General features: G+C 38.8%; 1 protein-coding gene across 1 annotated transcript in view; it reads right to left on the bottom strand.

Moving 5' to 3' along the window:
* Positions 1–18,154, bottom strand: part of TTC27 (tetratricopeptide repeat domain 27) — a 626,083-nt gene that overhangs the window by 14,115 nt on the left and 593,814 nt on the right. Inside the window, exon 20 of the mRNA XM_077486426.1 lies at positions 10,275–10,375. Coding sequence (XP_077342552.1) covers positions 10,275–10,375 — 101 coding nt within the window. The remainder of the gene's footprint in view (positions 1–10,274; positions 10,376–18,154) is intronic.

The following is an 18,154-nucleotide window of genomic DNA, read 5'->3' as shown; positions in this document are numbered from 1 at the left end:
GGAGATGAAATACTTATTTCACTCATTGCAAATCAATTTAGAACTTTTTTTAAATATTGTTGTTGTTATTCTGTCTCTCACTGTTAAAATAAACCTACCAATAAAATTATAGACTAATTATTTGTCAGTGGGTAAACGTACAAAATAAGCAGGGAAGCAAATACTTTTTTCCCTCACTGCATATGCTGATTGTACTGTACTGTAAATACAGCATGAAATGGTGGCAAAACATGCCGGCTTAGTAAGTAGTTTTGCACTACTTTTTGGTGGTGTTTTATGGTAGCCTTAATGGTATATGGTACATGATATACCTAATATTGTGTTGTGTTTTCAGATGCGTCATGAATTTAGCCACATTTGTAACTCCTGTATTGTCAAAGTTTCCACTGCCCACATACTGCCATGATTGCAATTGTCTGTTGACTTGCATTGACACATTACTGATTTACCAAATCTGGTGCACACAGAACCTGGTGCAGCTCTGCTTAACTGAACAGCTGAAGTTAGAAGCTGATTGGTTACTATGCACAGCTGCACCAGATTCTGCGTGAACCAGTTTTAGTAACTCTCCCCCCAGTAATGGCAACATCTCAGGGTAAGACATGTTTTTCTGTTGTTTTTACTAAATTTATTTTGTGAGATTTATGAAGGATCAGTCCATTTTGCAGTTTTCACGATTCTTTTTTTAAAAATTATAAGCTACTATTAAAATGATTACGTGTACCACCTTTGCTTCAATAAAATCTATTAACAAAAAAAAAAAATGCAGTTTGATCAAAATAGCAAATAGTTGCTAATTTTACAGTATATGTTTCACTGTGATCTGAAACACTGATGCGTTGCACTGCAGAACTAATTATATACAGAAATAAACACTGCAGAGTACAGAAGAAATATGAATCCTCTTTAGAATAAGCTTTGTTTAAATAAAATGTGAATTTACTGCAAATAAATGTGCTTTTGTACACAGAGAATCTAGACCAACTTATGTGGCCATGAACATTATATTCATGTAATTTCTGTACACCAAGTTACCCAGATTCCCAAAAATTGTGCAGTGGTAGAAACAGGTAGAAAAGAAATCAGGTAAAATTGGCGCTATACCTTTAAATTTACAATGTGTATCATATACAGCCTCTAATTGTGTTCCAAAATTAATTGTACAATTGTCTAATCAATTGTCATCAGTGTCAGAAAAGTTAATTAAAAAAAAAGGCTCTTGATGACGTCAGTGTGACGTAACAGGTAGGCGTGGCTATAGAGACGTGACCTCTCTTGAATACACCGCAGCAGCTAGCGGTGTGAAGATTTTTACACAGCGGTTTTAACTCTGATGAAATGTGAGTAGGTTTTTTTGCTTGTAATAAACTTCCTTTAAAGACATATTACGCTATGGGCTCTCTTCCTCTTTCCATGTAAATGCACGATTGAAAATTTAAAATGTGGATGAATGGCCAGATTCCCAGGGAGACGCCAGAAAGTGACACAGGGGCTAAACACTGCGAAGGCTGGTTTCCCCCAGTAGGGGCAAAGGATCTGGTGAGCGCAATATAATTTATTTACACCAAAGCTCATAGAGTTCTTTAAAGTCTCTTAAAGGGGTTGTAAAGGTAAATGTTTTTTCACCTTAATGCATTCTATGCATTAAGGTGAAAAAACATCTGACACTGCCGGCGCCCCCAGTCCCCCCGTTTTACTTACCTGACCCCTCGAAAATCCCGCGTTTGCCCTCGCCGTCCTCTTCGCCGCTCAGCCTGGCCGCTGATTGGCTGGAGTGGATGGATTGAAAGCAGCGTAGCCATTGGCTCGCGCTGCTGTCAATCACATCCAATGACGCAGCGCGCCGGGGGGCGGGGCCTTGTGATACAGCGAGCGGCTATAGCCGCCGGCTGTATCACGGGAGCGCGCCCGCAGGTGCTTCTCACCAATGCGAGGGAGCTCGCATTAACGTGAGAAGCACCTGCGGGAGGAAGCAGAGACAGCCGCCGAGGGACCCCAGAAGAGCAGGTTCGGGGCCACTCTGTGCAAAACGAGCTGCACAGTGGAGGTAAGTATAACATGTTTGTTATTTTAAAAAAATAAAAAAATTTACTTTACAACCCCTTTAAACAAATGATCTTGGTTGTAAATATGTCTGCTGGCACAGGATTTTAACAGTTAAATTCCTAAAAAGCACAACATATACTATGGTATAAGGAAAAGTGGTAATGTGTGTAAGAGCTTTTAAGTTCATAATTAGGAAACACAATCAAGAAATGTTCAGTAGAGTGGAATTTCCTGTTGACAGTTTTATAATTAAACCAGAGAGATTGGGTTTAGGTTGATGCCCACAGTAGATTACCATGATAGTGTGCAATCACTTTCATTAGCTCATAACCAATATGACCACAAGGATTTACAAAACCAGGTTTAACTAACATTTACTAGAGAATAAATACAGAATTTGCCAAATTGTTACCAATGGTGAATGCAGTTACTCTTTGAGCTTAAAGCAATATTTAAAAAAAACAGTCTGTGTGTTAGTTTCTTGCCACATCTCATATAATACAGGATGAATGGATAAACAGGAGTGAACATCATAAAGAGGAGCTCCAGTCTCTTAAGTGAAAATTAAAAGTCAGCAGCTACAAAAACTGTACCTAGTGACTTTTAATAAACAGAAACTCACCTGTCCCACGATCCAGTAGTGTGCTCACCCCAGCCGTTTTTTCCGTCTGTTCTCTCCCGCCGTCATTTTTACTAAGGGCACCAGGCTGTGACAGTTTGCAGCTTCACAGCCAGGTGCCCACACTGTGCATGAGTGAGTGGCCCTGCACTCTGTGACTGGTCCTGCAGTCTTCTGGGGCATGTCATGTGTTCCAGAAGACTTCGGGGGGGGGGGGGGGGGGGAGGGAGGAGAACTTTCCCTTTGGTTCCTCTAGGTCAGTGATGGCGAACCTTGGCACCCCAGATGTTTTGGAACTACATTTCCCATGATGCTCCACTACACTGCAGAGTGCATGAGCATCATGGGAAATGTAGTTCCAAAACATCTGGGGTGCCAAGGTTCGCCATCACTGCTCTAGGTGATAGGAGTGGAAGTGGAAGCGTGTACCTGTCACAATTGAGTACTCACTGCCCCCTCATCCCCAAAAGCTCCATTTCAAAAACAGGAGCAAGGGAAGGATGCCTTAAAATGGAACATCCTCTTTTTTATGGAGCTCCACTTTAAGAAGAAAGCTTAAAGTGGTAATAAACCCAAAAGCATCCATTTATTATATTGCAGCTTATCAATTCTTAGATGTGATAGCTGCATTCATATTCTGTTTTTAGGCTTTCTTTCCTTCATTTTCAAATGGTGATCTGGCAAGTAAGTCTGTTGTTCTTCAACAGAACAGATTATCCAGCAGATGTAGCAGTTAAAGGGCTGAGATAAACCATTTACTACTGACAGGGGTGCTTACAATCATCAGCTTTTATTTATTAATGTAAAACCTTTATCTCAAAAGGAAAACATGTTTTTCTGTAGCTGTTTATAAAGTGTTAGCCTGCAGGAGGTGCTTCTATTGGTCGCACAGTGCCTGTGGGTGCACGGCATACTGGAAGCGTGCACCAAAAGGGTGGCTCAGGGCATTACTCCATATGACCCTGGAAGCCAAGCCAAGGAGCCATCATCTATTGTGGAAATTAGCACCAGGGGAGAAAGTGAAATTTAGGAACAGAAGAAAAATAATGGTAGGACAAGTTGAAGAAAAGGAAAGTCCTGCCCTGATCATCTAATATATAAAAAAAACAAAAAAAACAACTTATGTTTAACCACTTCAATACAGGGCACTTTCACCCCCTTCCTTCCCAGCCCAATTTTCAGCTTTCAGCGCTCTAGCGCTTTCAGTGACAATTGCGCGGTCATGCTACACTGTACCCAAATGAAATTGTTATCATTTTGTTCGCACAAATAGAGCTTTATTTTGGTGTTATTTATTCACGACTCCGTTTTTTTTTTTTTGCGATATAAGCGCAAAAAAAGCGGAAATTTGGGAAAAAAACAATATTTTCTTTTTTCTATTTGAAAAGAAATCCAATAAAATCAAATTTTGTCATAAATTTAAGCCAAAATGTATTCTGCTACATGTTTTTGGTAAAAAAAATTCCGTTAAGTGTATAATAATTGGTTTGTGTGATCACGGACATATGTACGCAAATGATCATGTACATATGTGTGCAGGTGATCACGTACATATGTGTGCAGATAATCATTGGGACATGTGATTTTAGTGGGACATATGTGGGGGACATGTTTTTATTATTAGGGACATGTGTTTTTATTATTTGGGGACATGTATGTTTTGGGGACATGTGTGTTTTGGGGACATATGTGGGGACTGTGTTTTCACTGTGTGGTGTGTTGTGTGTTTACACTACACTGATGATCAGTGAGTAAAAAGCTGTGAAAAGCAGCCCATACTCACTGATCATCAGCCGGCTGCAGCGTTCTGCTCTCCTCTTCTCAGCGGTGACTTCCGTGTGAGGAGAGGAGAGCCGATTGCCTAGCAACCGGCTGTTTGTTTACATCACATGACGGCCGTGATTGGATCGCGCCGTTCCTGAACGTCCTATCAGGAGCAGGCGGCTCCCACCCGGCCGTATATATACATTGGCCGGGTGGGAAGTGGTTAATATCACTTATACAGCATTTTGTAGTGCCTGCTCTTAAATATCTATTGAAAGAATATATAGAAGAGTGGCAAATCAGTAAAAAGTGCATTTATTTTATACAATCAATAAAAGTCTCACTTACATCCATAATTAGTATTGTCCTCCGTTTGATAGTCAAATCACTGTTCCCTTTTGCTGGTGCGGTTACTGGATGAATCCTCCTCCACAGCGCACTAGGGGAAGCTCCGCTGTGTTCTGTGATACACAGAGACACAGACAGGCTCGTAGACAGCATGTGACGTCAGCCGGTGGGTCCCCGAGAGCACAACGCGTTTCTGAGCTTGCGCAAGCCTCGTTCGGGCATGCGCGCTCCTTTTTTTGTCAAGTGCAGGTATAGGCAATGCTGCAGTGGACTGCTCTTAAATAGGAGAGTGAATAGATAATGACAGACAAGATAGCAATTAACCCTATAATCGATGCAAGCTGGTTGAGAGGGTTATACTAATGATAATACTAAGGCAAGTGAATAAAATATATGGTAACGAAGGTGAACTTGAAAAAGGTGAAAAGTTTTAGAGAAGAGTTATATATATAGGGAACAAAGAATGTATGTATAAAAGAGTTGTGAAAAATGAAGAGAAATGAAAAAGACAATGAAAATGAAAATAATAATAAAAAAAAAAAAAATGAATGCAAAAATACTAATAATAAAATTAATAATGATAATAATAAAAATAACAAAAATAGTGATAATAATGGAAATGAAATAAAAGTAAAAATAAAAATTAGAATAAAGATGAAAATGAAAATATAAATAATAATAATATTAATAGGAATAAAAATGATAATAATAAAAATAAAGATAAATATAAAAATAAAAAAATAAATATAAAAAATAATAAACATGAAAATAAATATAAATATAAAGATGGTAATAGTAAGTATATTTATAGATGGTAGGTAATTTTGGATCTCAAAAGTATTGATAATAGGCCAAATTGAGGAATGCCTATAGAGACGTTGATAACAATTAAAGGCTTGAATAATGTGAACATGGTAATCATAATGATAACAACAACAATAGTAGCAATAGCAATAATGCTACCACCATTACTACTACTACTAATCAATCTTGACTGGTTGGAGGTATTATAAATGAAGAAATAACTTCATGGTAATAGCATATAATCATGAGCCCAGTTACAGATAAATGCGACTAAGTCGCATTTTTAAACGCACGACAATGATGTTGATGGTGGAGATACAAGATCAATATATGACAACTGTATATGAAAACTCGCGTCAAGATTGATAGAGGTGATGCGATTAAATTATGTTTAAAAGACGTGTGTATAAACAGGTATATGTATAAAGGAGGAAGGAAGGGAAATTGTTTACGAGCCTTCACAGTTAAAATATATACCTAAATTCTGTGTGTACAGAAACGGTGAGATCAAACATAACAATTATATAAAAATCATATACATAAAAAGGAGAAATCACATACATAAAAACAAGGTATTCCATATGCATATATATACCAAGGAGAGGAGGGGAAGGGTATTGGCATTGGGATCGCAGTCCTTCCAGGAGAGAAACGAGGAGAGAAATGAGATCACTAATATCCTCTCCTTGGTATATATATGTATATGGAATACCTTGTTTTTATGTATGTGATTTCTCCTTTTTATGTATATGATTTTTATATAATTGTTATGTTTGATCTCACCGTTTCTGTACACAGAGAATTTGGCTATATATTTTAACTGTGAAGGCTCGTAAACAATTTCCCTTCCTTCCTCCTTTATATATATACCTTTTTATACACATATCTTTTAAACATAATTTAATCGCATCACCTCTATCAATCTTGACGCGAGTTTTCACATGCAATTGTCATATATTGATCTTGTATCTCCACCATCAACATCATTGTCGTGCGTTTAAAAATGCGACTAAGTCGCATTTATCTGTAACTGGGCTCATGATTATATGCTATTACCATGAAGTTATTTCTTCATTTATAATACCTCCAACCAGTCAAGATTGATTAGTAGTAGTAGTAATGGTGGTAGCATTATTGCTATTACTACTATTATTGTTGTTATCATTATGATTACCATGTTCACATTATTCAAGCCTTTAGTTGTTATCAATGTCTCTATAGGCATTCCTCAATTTGGCCTATTATCAATACTTTTGAGATCCAAAATTACCTACCATCTATAAATTTACTTACTATTACCATTTTTATATATATATTAATTTTCATGTTTATTTATTATTTTTTATATATTTATTTATTTATTTTTATATTTATATTTATCTTTATTTTTATTATTATCATTTTTATTCCTATTATTATTATTATTTATATTTTCATTTTCATCTTTATTCTCATTTTTATTTTTACTTTTATTTCATTTCCATTATTATCACTATTTTTGTTATTTTTATTATTATTATTATCATTATTAATTGTATTATTAGTATTTTTGCATTCATTTTTTTTTATTATTATTTTCATTTTCATTGTCTTTTTCATTTCTCTTCACTTTTCACAACTCTTTTATACATACATTCTTTGTTCCCTATATATATATATATATATATATATATATATATATATATATATATATATATATATATATATATATATATATATATATATATATATATAACTCTTCTCTAAAACTTTTCACCTTTTTCAAGTTCACCTTCGTTACCATATATTTTATTCACTTGCCATAGTATTATCATTAGTATAATCCTCTCAACCAGCTTGCATCGATTACAGGGTTAATTGCTATCTTGTCTGTCATTATCTATTCACTCTCCTATTTAAGGGCAGTCCACTGCAGCATTGCCTATACCTGCACTTGAGAAAGGAGCGCGCATGCCCGAACGAGGCTTGCGCAAGCTCAGAAACGCGTTGTGCTCTCGGGTACCCACCGGCTGACGTCACACGCTGTCTACGAGCCAGTCCGTGTCTCTGTGTATCACAGAACACAGCGGAGCTTCCCCTAGTGCGCTGTGGAGGAGGATTCATCCAGTAACAGCACCAGCGAAAGGGAACAGTGATTTGACTATCAAACGGAGGACAATAATAATTATGGATGTAAGTGAGACTTTTATTGATTGTATAAAATAAATGCACTTTTTACTGATTTGGCGCTCTTCTATATATTCTTTTATTGGTATCCTATTCATGAGATGACTTCACTCTAAAGAAGCAGCTGCCGCAGGTGATTGTGCACATACATCCCCTATCCTCTAAGGACAGCAAGCAACCTTTCTGCATTTTCAGCAAATTCCAAGTACTGTTTTCTCAGATAACTTTTTAAAAAAACCTCTTGCTTTGATAAAAACTGTTTTGAATTTATTTTAATGAACAATACAGACTGAACTGAAAAGGACACACCAGTATCTTTTAAAGCGCTAGTATCTTGTGTTTTTTTTATAAATATCTATTGTGTGCATCTTAGAAGCCCCCTTTCTCCCCAGATTGAAGTGTTATGCCCCCCCTCACTATCTCATCAAAGTGCCATCCATGAGGCATTCTCATCTACAGAGGGGTGATGGGGTTAGTCCCATCTCTGAAGAGCAAGAAGTTGCGGTTTCCTTTAACCACTTGCTTACTGGGCACTTAAACCCCCCTCAGTCCCAGACCAATTATCAGCTTTCAGCGCTGATGCACTTTGAATGACAATTGCGCGGGCATACAACACTGTACCCAAATGACATTTTTATCATTTTTTTTCCCACAAATAGAGCTTTCTTTTGGTGGTATTTAGTTACAGCTCGGAGTTTTATTTTTTGCTAAACAAACAAAAAAAGATGCAAAAAAAAATCATGTTTAATAGTTTGTTATAAAATTTTGCAAACGGGTCATTTTTCTCCTTCATTGAAGTGCGCTGATTACGCGACACTGATAGGCTGCACTGGTGGGCACTGATGGGCTGCATTGGTGGGCACTGATAGGCTGCATTGGTGTGCACTGATAGGCTGCACTGGTGGGCACTGATAGGCATAGTTAAGGCGGCACCGATGGGCACAGATAAGGCGGCACTGATAGGCAAAGATGGGCACGGATGGGTGGCACGGATGGGCACTGATAGGTACCACTGATAGATGGGACTGATGGGCACTGATAGGTGGCACTGATAGGTGGCTCTGACAGGTGGCACTGATGGGCGGCACTGCTGGGCACTGGTAGATGCCACTGATGGGCACGGATAAGTGGCACTGGGGTGCAGCACCTTTGAGGCAGATTGTAGGCACTGCTGGGTGGCACTGTGGGCACTGCTGGGTGTCACTGTGGGCACTGCTGGGTGGCACTGTGGGCACTGCTGGGTGGCACTTACATTTTAAACATGTGGCACTGCAGGGGGCAGGTGGGCACTAGCAGGGCTGGCCGTGATCGGGACTGATGTCCCGATCACGGCTGCCGGTGATCGGCTTTTTTTTTTATCCTCGCGCTGTCAGCGCAAGGAGGAATAATAGCCGATTACCGGCTCCGTTATATCACATGATCAGCTGTCATTGGCTGACAGCTGATCACGTGATAAGGGGTCGGGATCGACCCCTTGCACGGATCGGTGATCAGGCGAGTCTCATGGACTCGCCGATCACAGAGCGCGCCGCGCGCGCCCCTCAGGGGCCACGCAGGCAGCTCGTGCACGGGACGACGTCAATAGACGTAGTCCCGGCAAAGGAGATCCGCGCTGTAGCCGTCATTTGGCTATAGCGCGGATCTCAAGTGGTTAATAAACATTCCCCTGATTGGGGGGCTTCATGGTAGCAGCATAAAAAAAATACAGGTTTCCAGTCTTGCTCTCTGATCTTAGCCAATTTTTTTACCCTTATGCCGCGTACACACGATCGGACTTTCCGGCAGACTATGTCCAGCGGGATCAGTCCGTTGGACAATCCGATTGTGTGTGCGCTAGTCCGACCACTTTTTATAAAAAAAAAAATCAGACGGACCTAGAAATAGAACATGTTTCAAATCTATCCGACGGACTAAAAATCTGGAAAATCGCTCGTCGGTGTGCTAGTCCGACGGACCAAAAACTACGCAAGAGCAGCTATTTGCTACTGGCTAATGAACTTCCTTGTTTAGTCCTGTTTACGTTATCACGTTCAAAACGCACTGACTTTCGAATGACCTTAGACTGTTCGTGTGTGGCCAAGTCCGTTCGTTCAGAAAGTCTGTGGGACCTCTGCCGAAAGTCCGTTGAGAAGACCGTCAGACCTAGTCCGTCGAAAAGTCCGGTTGTGTGTACGCGGCATAACAGTTTGCTTTAGTGAAGAGCTTGAGATGGCAAATGGATATCTCTTAACTGGAAAGCAATACGTGTGAAATATTAGCTGATCAGTTTCACTGCCTTAGTAATTGCCACAGCCGGGAGATCCTGAAAACATGACTTATTGGGGAGCATTGAGGGCTGGAATTGAGAAACACTGATCTAGACTGATGAATAACTAAATAGTTTTTTTTTTTTTATATATTTGTGAGCCCTACAATCAACAATCTTTTTCTGCAATTTTGTATTCTCATGGATCACCTGGAAAGATAAAAAAGGTTGAATATATTTTTCAAATATAGTAAGGTTGTAAACTTTTTCTGTTGGACTAACCTTTGCTTTAGATGATAAGCCACGAAGATTAAGACGCGCTGAGGACAGTATCTGCACAGCTTCTTGTGGATTAGACTTGTTCTTGCTGCATTTTATTGACACTGCAATATACAAAAGGAGATACCATATCCAGTCACTGCATTTTTTAATATGATTTTGCATATGACAAAATAAAGCAATGACAGATGACATTCATAATGTGACAAATTATGTAACTAATACATGACATATTATGCATGAAATCAATTGTTGCGGTGCCATGACATTGTTCCATACAGTCCCAAACAGAGATTATTTTAAGAGGGGAAACTTTAGTTAGATAAATATAGAAAAGCTCTGAGACTACTGGGTGACTTAAGACATACAGTACAAGTACAGAATATAAACAGTTTACTGATAGCAGTACAAGTACAGAATATAAACAGTTTACTGATAGCAGTACAAGTACAGAATATAAACAGTTTACTGATAGCAGAAAACAAATACTCTTGCACACAAGTGTGTTAACCAGGTGGACTAAAGTTCATAGTGGACAATGCCTCGGGCCTTCAAGGATAGGGGTATCCTAGCAGTCAAAAAGAAATAGAAAAAAAGAGGGCGCACCAAATTTGTGCATTATCCTTAGATATATTTTATTAAAAGGATAAATTAAAAACTACTCACAAACATGTGAAAGAAAACCGCAATATAAAATAGCCTTCAGATGATGGCAATTGGTCTGACGACAACACTCTCCAGATGGTAATAGAGAAGACTTTGAGGGCCACTGGCGGCTGACGTGTTTCGAAGGCATACCTTCTTCCTCAGAGCTCAGTGGGCCATCTGGAGACTGCGGTCATCAGACCGATTGCCACCATCTGAAGGCTATTTTATATTGCAGCTTTCTTTCATATTTGTGAGTAGTTTTTAATTTATTCTTTTATTAAAATATATCTAAGGATAATCTGTTCTCTCCTGTATTGATTTGTATTGTAAGTGTACTGTCTGCCCTCATGTTGTAAACCGCTGCGCAAACTGTTGGCGTTATATAAATCTTGTATAATAATAATAATGCACAAGGTTGGTGTGCCCTCTTTTTTCTGTTTCTCTATAAACAGTTTATGTCTGAATAGTAAAAGAAACAAGAAACATAAAAAACAGCTAACACTCAACTTATACCAGCTATGATAATAATAAGGTTTCCAACCTAGCACCCATGAAAGTAAGTCAGAGTGATGTCATGTTGACAGTAAAGAGTGCAAAGAGTTATCTTTGTCTCCATTTTTTGTTATAAGCAACTTTTGTTGTTGAAACTAGTACTAAATGCTGATTCTAAAAAGCTTTAGAAGCACTGACCTAGTGGAGTGAGCCTCCTGTATAATAATAATAATAATAATAATAGGTTCACACTCTTGTGTTTCACGTCGCCCTGTTTGCACAGGCACGGCAGCCCATTCAAATAAATGTTTCCACAAAAAAAAGGTGCATGAACCTTTTCAAAAATGAAGCCGCAGGTTCCTGCTCCCACACTGCAATTTTACATGTTTTATCTCAAATTAGTGAGATTTCCACTGCTGATTTCATTGTGGCTTGCGACTCAGAAGTCTATGCAAGTGACAATGAAATTGGTAAAAAGTAGCGCAGGAACCTTTTTCATAATCGCTGATTTGAAATCTTTTCCTGGGAGAGACCTTCCTGGTGTGCAGTATAACTACCTTGTGTCGGCTTGTGCTCAGTATTGCCATAGTGTATAACTTGTGCCATGAACTGTCTTCCACAACCTCACCTTTTTAGCAGAGTTTGGCTGTTCCTCACCCAGCTTTAAGCCTTAAGCTTTACCCCCCCCCCCCCCCCCACAACTGTTTCTGTTTCAGTTAATGACTGTGTTTCAGCCTACATAAAAAAATTGATGATCATTGGCACCTGCTTGGTATAATTGGTTAATCACACACCTGACTAATCCTATGAAAAAAAACGTGACTTTGTGCAAGTGTATGAGTTGATGCTGGTTTGAAGCCAAATGGTAATTACACCAAGTACAGTGCCTTGCGAGTATTCGGCCCCCTTGAACTTTTCAAACTTTTGCCACATTTCAGGCTTCAAACAAAGATATAAAAAACATTTTTTTTGTGAAGAATCACCAACAAGTGGGACACAATTGTGAGGTGGAACGAAATCTATTGGATTTTTGAAACTTTAACTAACAAAAAAATGAAAAGTGGGGCGTGCAAAATTATTCGGCCCCCTTGCGTTAATACTTTGTAGAGCCACCTTTTGCTGCGATTACAGCTGCAAGTCGCTTGGGGTATGTCTCTATCAGTTTTGCACATCAAGGGACTGAAATTCTTGCCCATTCTTCCTTGCAAAACAGCTCGAGCTCAGTGAGGTTGGATGGAGAGCATTTGTGAACAGCAGTTTTCAGCTTTTTCCACAGATTCTTGATTGGATTCAGGTCTGGACTTTGACTTGGCCATTCTAACACCTGGATACGTTTATTTGTGAACCATTCCTTTGTAGATTTTGCTGTATGTTTGGGATCATTGTCTTGTTGGAAGATAAATCTCCGTCCCAGTTTCAGGTCTTTTGTCGACTCCAACAGGTTTTCATCCAGAATGGTCCTGTATTTGGCTGCATCCATCTTCCCCTCAATTTTAACCATCTTCCCTGTCCCTGCTGAAGAAAAGCAGGCCCAAACCATGATGCTGCCACCACCATGTTTGACAGTGGGGATGGTGTGTTGAGGGTGATGAGCTGTGTTGCTTTTACGCCAAACATTTAGTTTTGAATTGTGGGCAAAAAGTTTGATTTTGGTTTCATCTGACCAGAGCACCTTCTTCCACATGTTTGGTGTGTCTCCCAGGTGGCTTGTGGCAAACTTTAGACAAGACTTTTTATGGATATCTTTGAGAAATGGCTTTCTTCTTGCCACTCTTCCATAAAGGCCAGATTTGTGCAGTGTACGACTGATTGTTGTCCTATGGACAGACTCTCCCACCTCAGCTGTAGTTCTCTGCAGTTCATCCAGAGTGATCATGGGCCTCTTGGCTGCATCTCTGATCAGTCTTCTCCTTGTCTGAGCTGAAAGTTTAGAGGGACGGCCAGGTCTTGGTAGATTTGCAGTGGTCCGATACTCCTTTCATTTCAAAATGATCGCTTGCACAGTGCTCCTTGGGATGTTTAAAGCTTGGGAAATCTTTTTGTATCCAAATCCGGCTTTAAACTTCTCCACAACAGTATTACGGACCTGCCTGGTGTGTTCCTTGGTCTTCATGATGCTTTTTGCGCTTTCAACAGAACCCGGAGACTATCACAGAGCAGGTGCATTTATAAAGAGATTTGATTACACACAGGTGGATTCTATTTATCACCATCAGTCATTTAGGACAACATTGGATCATTCAGATATCCTCGCTGAACTTCTGGAGTGAGTTTTCTGCACTGAAAGTAAAGGGGCCGAATAATTTTGCACGCACCACTTTTCAGTTTTTTATTTGCTAAAAAAGTTTAAAATATCCAATAGATTTCGTTCCACTTCACAATTGTGTCCCACTTGTTGGTGATTCTTCACAAAAAATTAAAATTTTATATTTTTATGTTTGAAGCCTGAAATGTGGCAAAAGGTTGAAAAGTTCAAGGGGCCGAATACTTTCGCAAGGCACTGTACTGATTTGATTTTTCTGTTCTCACTCAGCATTTTGTAAATTCATAAAAATAAGCAATTATATTATAGTTTTGAAAGCATTCTTATTTTTTTAGCATTTCTTCATATCTGCCTAAAACGTCTGCACAGTACTGTATATATTTTATTTGGACTGCATTTGGTTTGCCGATTCCCTGCTTGCACAACCCATGTCTAGGTTACTGTTTGTATCAACACAGATGTTATCTAATTGTATGTAATCCACTAGTAATATGCCCAAAATCCACCCAAATTGTCATAGCTTTGAATAGCATGGTACAAAATCTACAAGATACTGTAAGTGAAGCAAAACTTTTCATTTTATACAGGGTCCCCATTAAATAAAGAATTAAAGTAAAAATTAGAGTAAAAACAGGATATTTAGATTCCTACTCCTAGTTACTTTGTTTTAAACTACATGTTCAGTTAGTTAGGGAATCTCATCGAATGACAGCTAGTGCTCCGCTTTTTTTTCTGTTTTTTTAATCTTGATGTAGGAGCTGGTCCATTCAAAACTAAAATTTCAGTTTTTTGTTTTTCCTGGAGGACCTCCTTGCCACTGCACAATCAGCAATGTGAAACAAAAGAAAAAAAAATCAGACAGTGATTCATATTCTGGCAACAGTAAGAAGTTCAGTTCTGACCAGATCTGAGTGACCGAATCCACTAGCATCTATCCCAAAATGAAATATAAGATGGAAGTGAATCTGACACGTGGATCGCCAGAAGTACCACGTGCTAGTTTTTTTCATTTTTTTTTGATGCTTTTGTAAATTTAAGAAAAAGCTACAGAATTCTCACTGTGCATATGTGTACCCTAACTGTAACTCTATAAACTTTGCAGCGCCAGTTACAGAGCTATGTATCCTACCCAATAATCAAGACCCTAACTAAAAATAATCCCACATTAAAATGTCCAACAGTTCTATCTTACAGGCATTTTTATTGAAACGGATGTTAAGAAAAGCCCAATTTTTCTCAAATAAACACATCATTACAAAAACACATATCTACAGAACACTGTGTTGAAAAGTGTTCATATTAGAAAAATAAATTGCAGCAGAGGCACTGAGGAGTCTGATGATATATGAATCCTTTATATTTTGATGACATATTTAGTATACATAAACATGCATACATATATGTAGCACACAGGGTCTGGTAGATGTTTCTAATGAATGAAATAATTAGCCATTGCCTACTTTGCTGATGACAAGCTTCAGAAACACAAGTCAAGTAAAATATGTGACGCAAGTCTGCAGTGGGAGAAGGGCATAACTTCTGTTGTGGCTGACACAGTGAACTGAGGGCAGGAAGTAACAGTAAGACAAAAACTAATTACAGGATGCCTGGTAGCAGCTTTAATGAATCAATTAAGTAAAAATGTGCTGGAAGAAAAATCCATAACGGAACCCAGCACTTTTTCTTTGAAAACCACATAAAAGTGAAGCTAACACTTAAAATGAGCAGAAATTACTCTCATTTAAAATGTGCAATTATTTTCTTTATAAAATACTTTTTTTTCACGACATTATTACCTATGGTTGAATGGAAAAATTACAGAGTTGTAATACTGGATTGAAGAAGAATGCTTACAGCACTGAGTTTTGTAAATGGTGCTAACAAAGAATGTTCTTCTTTTTTTTCAATTTACCTCTGTAGTCACTGTTGCCTCTATAGTCATGTGTTTCAGTGTACTGAAAATGTCCTCTACTCACCAATTGAGATAAGAATGCAGAACTTTACCTATATCAATGAGAAAGTTATCTGGTTCACTTTACAGCTCCTGAGTCTAACTACAGGGAAATAAAATATTTGATTGCACTATATTATATACACATGTATCCCAACAACAGTTTCTCTTTAAAATACATGTATTATTGGTACTCTTGCCACCTGCATTGAATGAAGTCTCACAATGCTAGCGTCTTCAACATCTTCCAAGTGTGTCAGATTCCTGCATCTCCTGGTGGCAGATCCACTTACCCCACTGTGTCATTAGTGAATCCCAATATAGCTGCAGGGACACTAGTGCAGCATCTCAACCTTTTCAACACAGAGGAACCCTTGAAATAGTTCCCTGGTCTCAGGGAACCCCTGCTAAAAATTAGAAATCCACAACTCATGATACATTAGTGTCATGGTCAGTGAGAGGAATGGTCCTTATGCCGTGTACACATGACCGGTTTTTCCATCGGAATAAACTGACAGTTTTTCTGATGGCGTTCCGACAGAGTTCCGCTGAAACTGTCTTGCCTACACATGATCACACCGTCTGACCGTCTAAAACGCGGTGACGTACAACACGTATGACGGGACTAGAAAAAGGAAGTTCAACAGCCAGTAGCCAATAGCTGCCGTCTTGTACTTGCTTCAGAGCATGCGTCGTTTTTGGTCTGTCGGAACAGCATACAGACGAGCGGTTTTCCCAATAGGAATTGATTCCGTCGGAAATATTTAGAACATTTTCTATTTCTATGTCCGTCAGAATAAAAAAAAAAAAGTCAGATGAGGCACACATGCAATCGGAATATCCGATGAAAAGATTTCGTCTGACTTTTTCTGCCGGAAAGTCCGACCGTGTGTACGTGGCATTATACTTGTGGTCATTGGGAAGAATTACTTCCTTACAGATAAAAAGATCAATGGCATCAGTGTGAACTTATCTGAGAGGCAGAAATTGCCCAATGCTGAAGAAACCCCTAGCAACCTCTGGAGGAACCCTGGTTGAGAATCACTGCTCTAGTGACATAGCAGTTGTTGGGTGGAACCATAAGGGGAAATGCAGGCATCCAAAACACCTGAAAATATTGGATGCTGAAGATCCTAAAGGCTCCTGTAATTCTAGAGGAGATTCAAGACTCCATTTAATGAAGGTAATAAGTGCAATAAATGTATTTTAAAGAGACATTGTCATTAGAATGCATGTATACTACAACAGTCTTTCTTTAAACAGATTAAGCATGCAGATCTATTTGCAGAGACAAAGTAATTACTGTAGTATTCACCAAACAAAACAACGGTAAGAAGATAGCATGTTTCTGGACCTACAGAAACCTTGTGACTTTTCAATAAAGAACCATTTTCCCTTAAAGTGCCTACAAATTATTTACTGGCAAAAGTACAGAAGTGGCCAAAAAATGGGGGAAACAAATAGTAGATATTTTGTATATATACTAAATATTGTTTTTTCTTTTGCTTTCTCAAATAGCATACTTTGACATTTTTATCCTGCCTTCCTAGACACAAGTATTACGGGATTTAAAACCCTGCCTCATTAACCTGCTGAATTCTAAAACATTTTGGTCATTAACATGAATGGCAACGATAGTGCTCATTTCCCCATTAAAGCTAAGTTTTTTTTTTTTGCTTTGCAGCAACAGGGACATAACTGTAATGAAGTGTTTCCCATAACCGACTTACTGAAGCATAGTTTTGAAATCAACTGCTGGGTCCTCTTCACAATGCTGATCTTCTATAGCTGTGGGAGTTCACATCAGCCACTAAAAGTGTGCAAGAGTTGCCCCTCTCAACTACCCCTCCATTCACAGAACATGTAGCATTCTAACCCAGATTCTGGATGTTCTGCGTTAGAGGCGGTGGATCCTGTCATTCATCATCTGATCCTCCATTTACAAAATTATTTGCACTCTGGGAAAGAATAGTATGTATTTTATGAATGGAGGAGGTGGGCAAGTGGTGCAACTCTTTCACAAATGCAGTGGCTGATGTTACTCTTCCACAGCAACAGAAGATTAGTGCTGTGAGGAGACATAGCAGAAAACTACATTAATTTCAGCTAAAAATACTGAAAAGAACTGGGCTCACCAGCAATATCTGCAATGCAAGAATAGGATTTTTATAACAGCTTTCCTGTAAAAATCCTTTTCTTGGAGTACATCCCGGGACACCGAGCCATAGTAGTTACTATGTGCTTATAGGCCACCTTCAGGTGATGGACACTGGCACACCCTAAGACAGGAAGTCCACTCCATATATAACCCCTTCCACTACTGAGAGTACCTCAGTTTTTGTAGCAAAGCAATATACGTTTATTAGAAGAGGGGAGGGCCCCCTGTGTCCCTTGATGTACTCCAAGAGAAGAATTTTACAAACAATCCATTATAAAAATCCTATTTTCTTTATCGCACATCACTGGACACAGACCTATAGTAGTTACTAAGTGGGATGTCCCAAAGCAATGCCAACTGAGGGCCGGGAG

The sequence above is a fragment of the Lithobates pipiens genome, unplaced genomic scaffold (assembly GCF_037356315.1).
Source record: "Lithobates pipiens isolate NorthernLeopardFrog02 unplaced genomic scaffold, aLitPip1_a1.2 Scaffold_18, whole genome shotgun sequence".
Classification (NCBI taxonomy): Eukaryota; Metazoa; Chordata; class Amphibia; order Anura; family Ranidae; genus Lithobates; species Lithobates pipiens.
The sequence above is the reverse complement of the archived record's forward strand: the minus strand, read 5'-3'. Positions and strand labels throughout refer to the sequence as shown.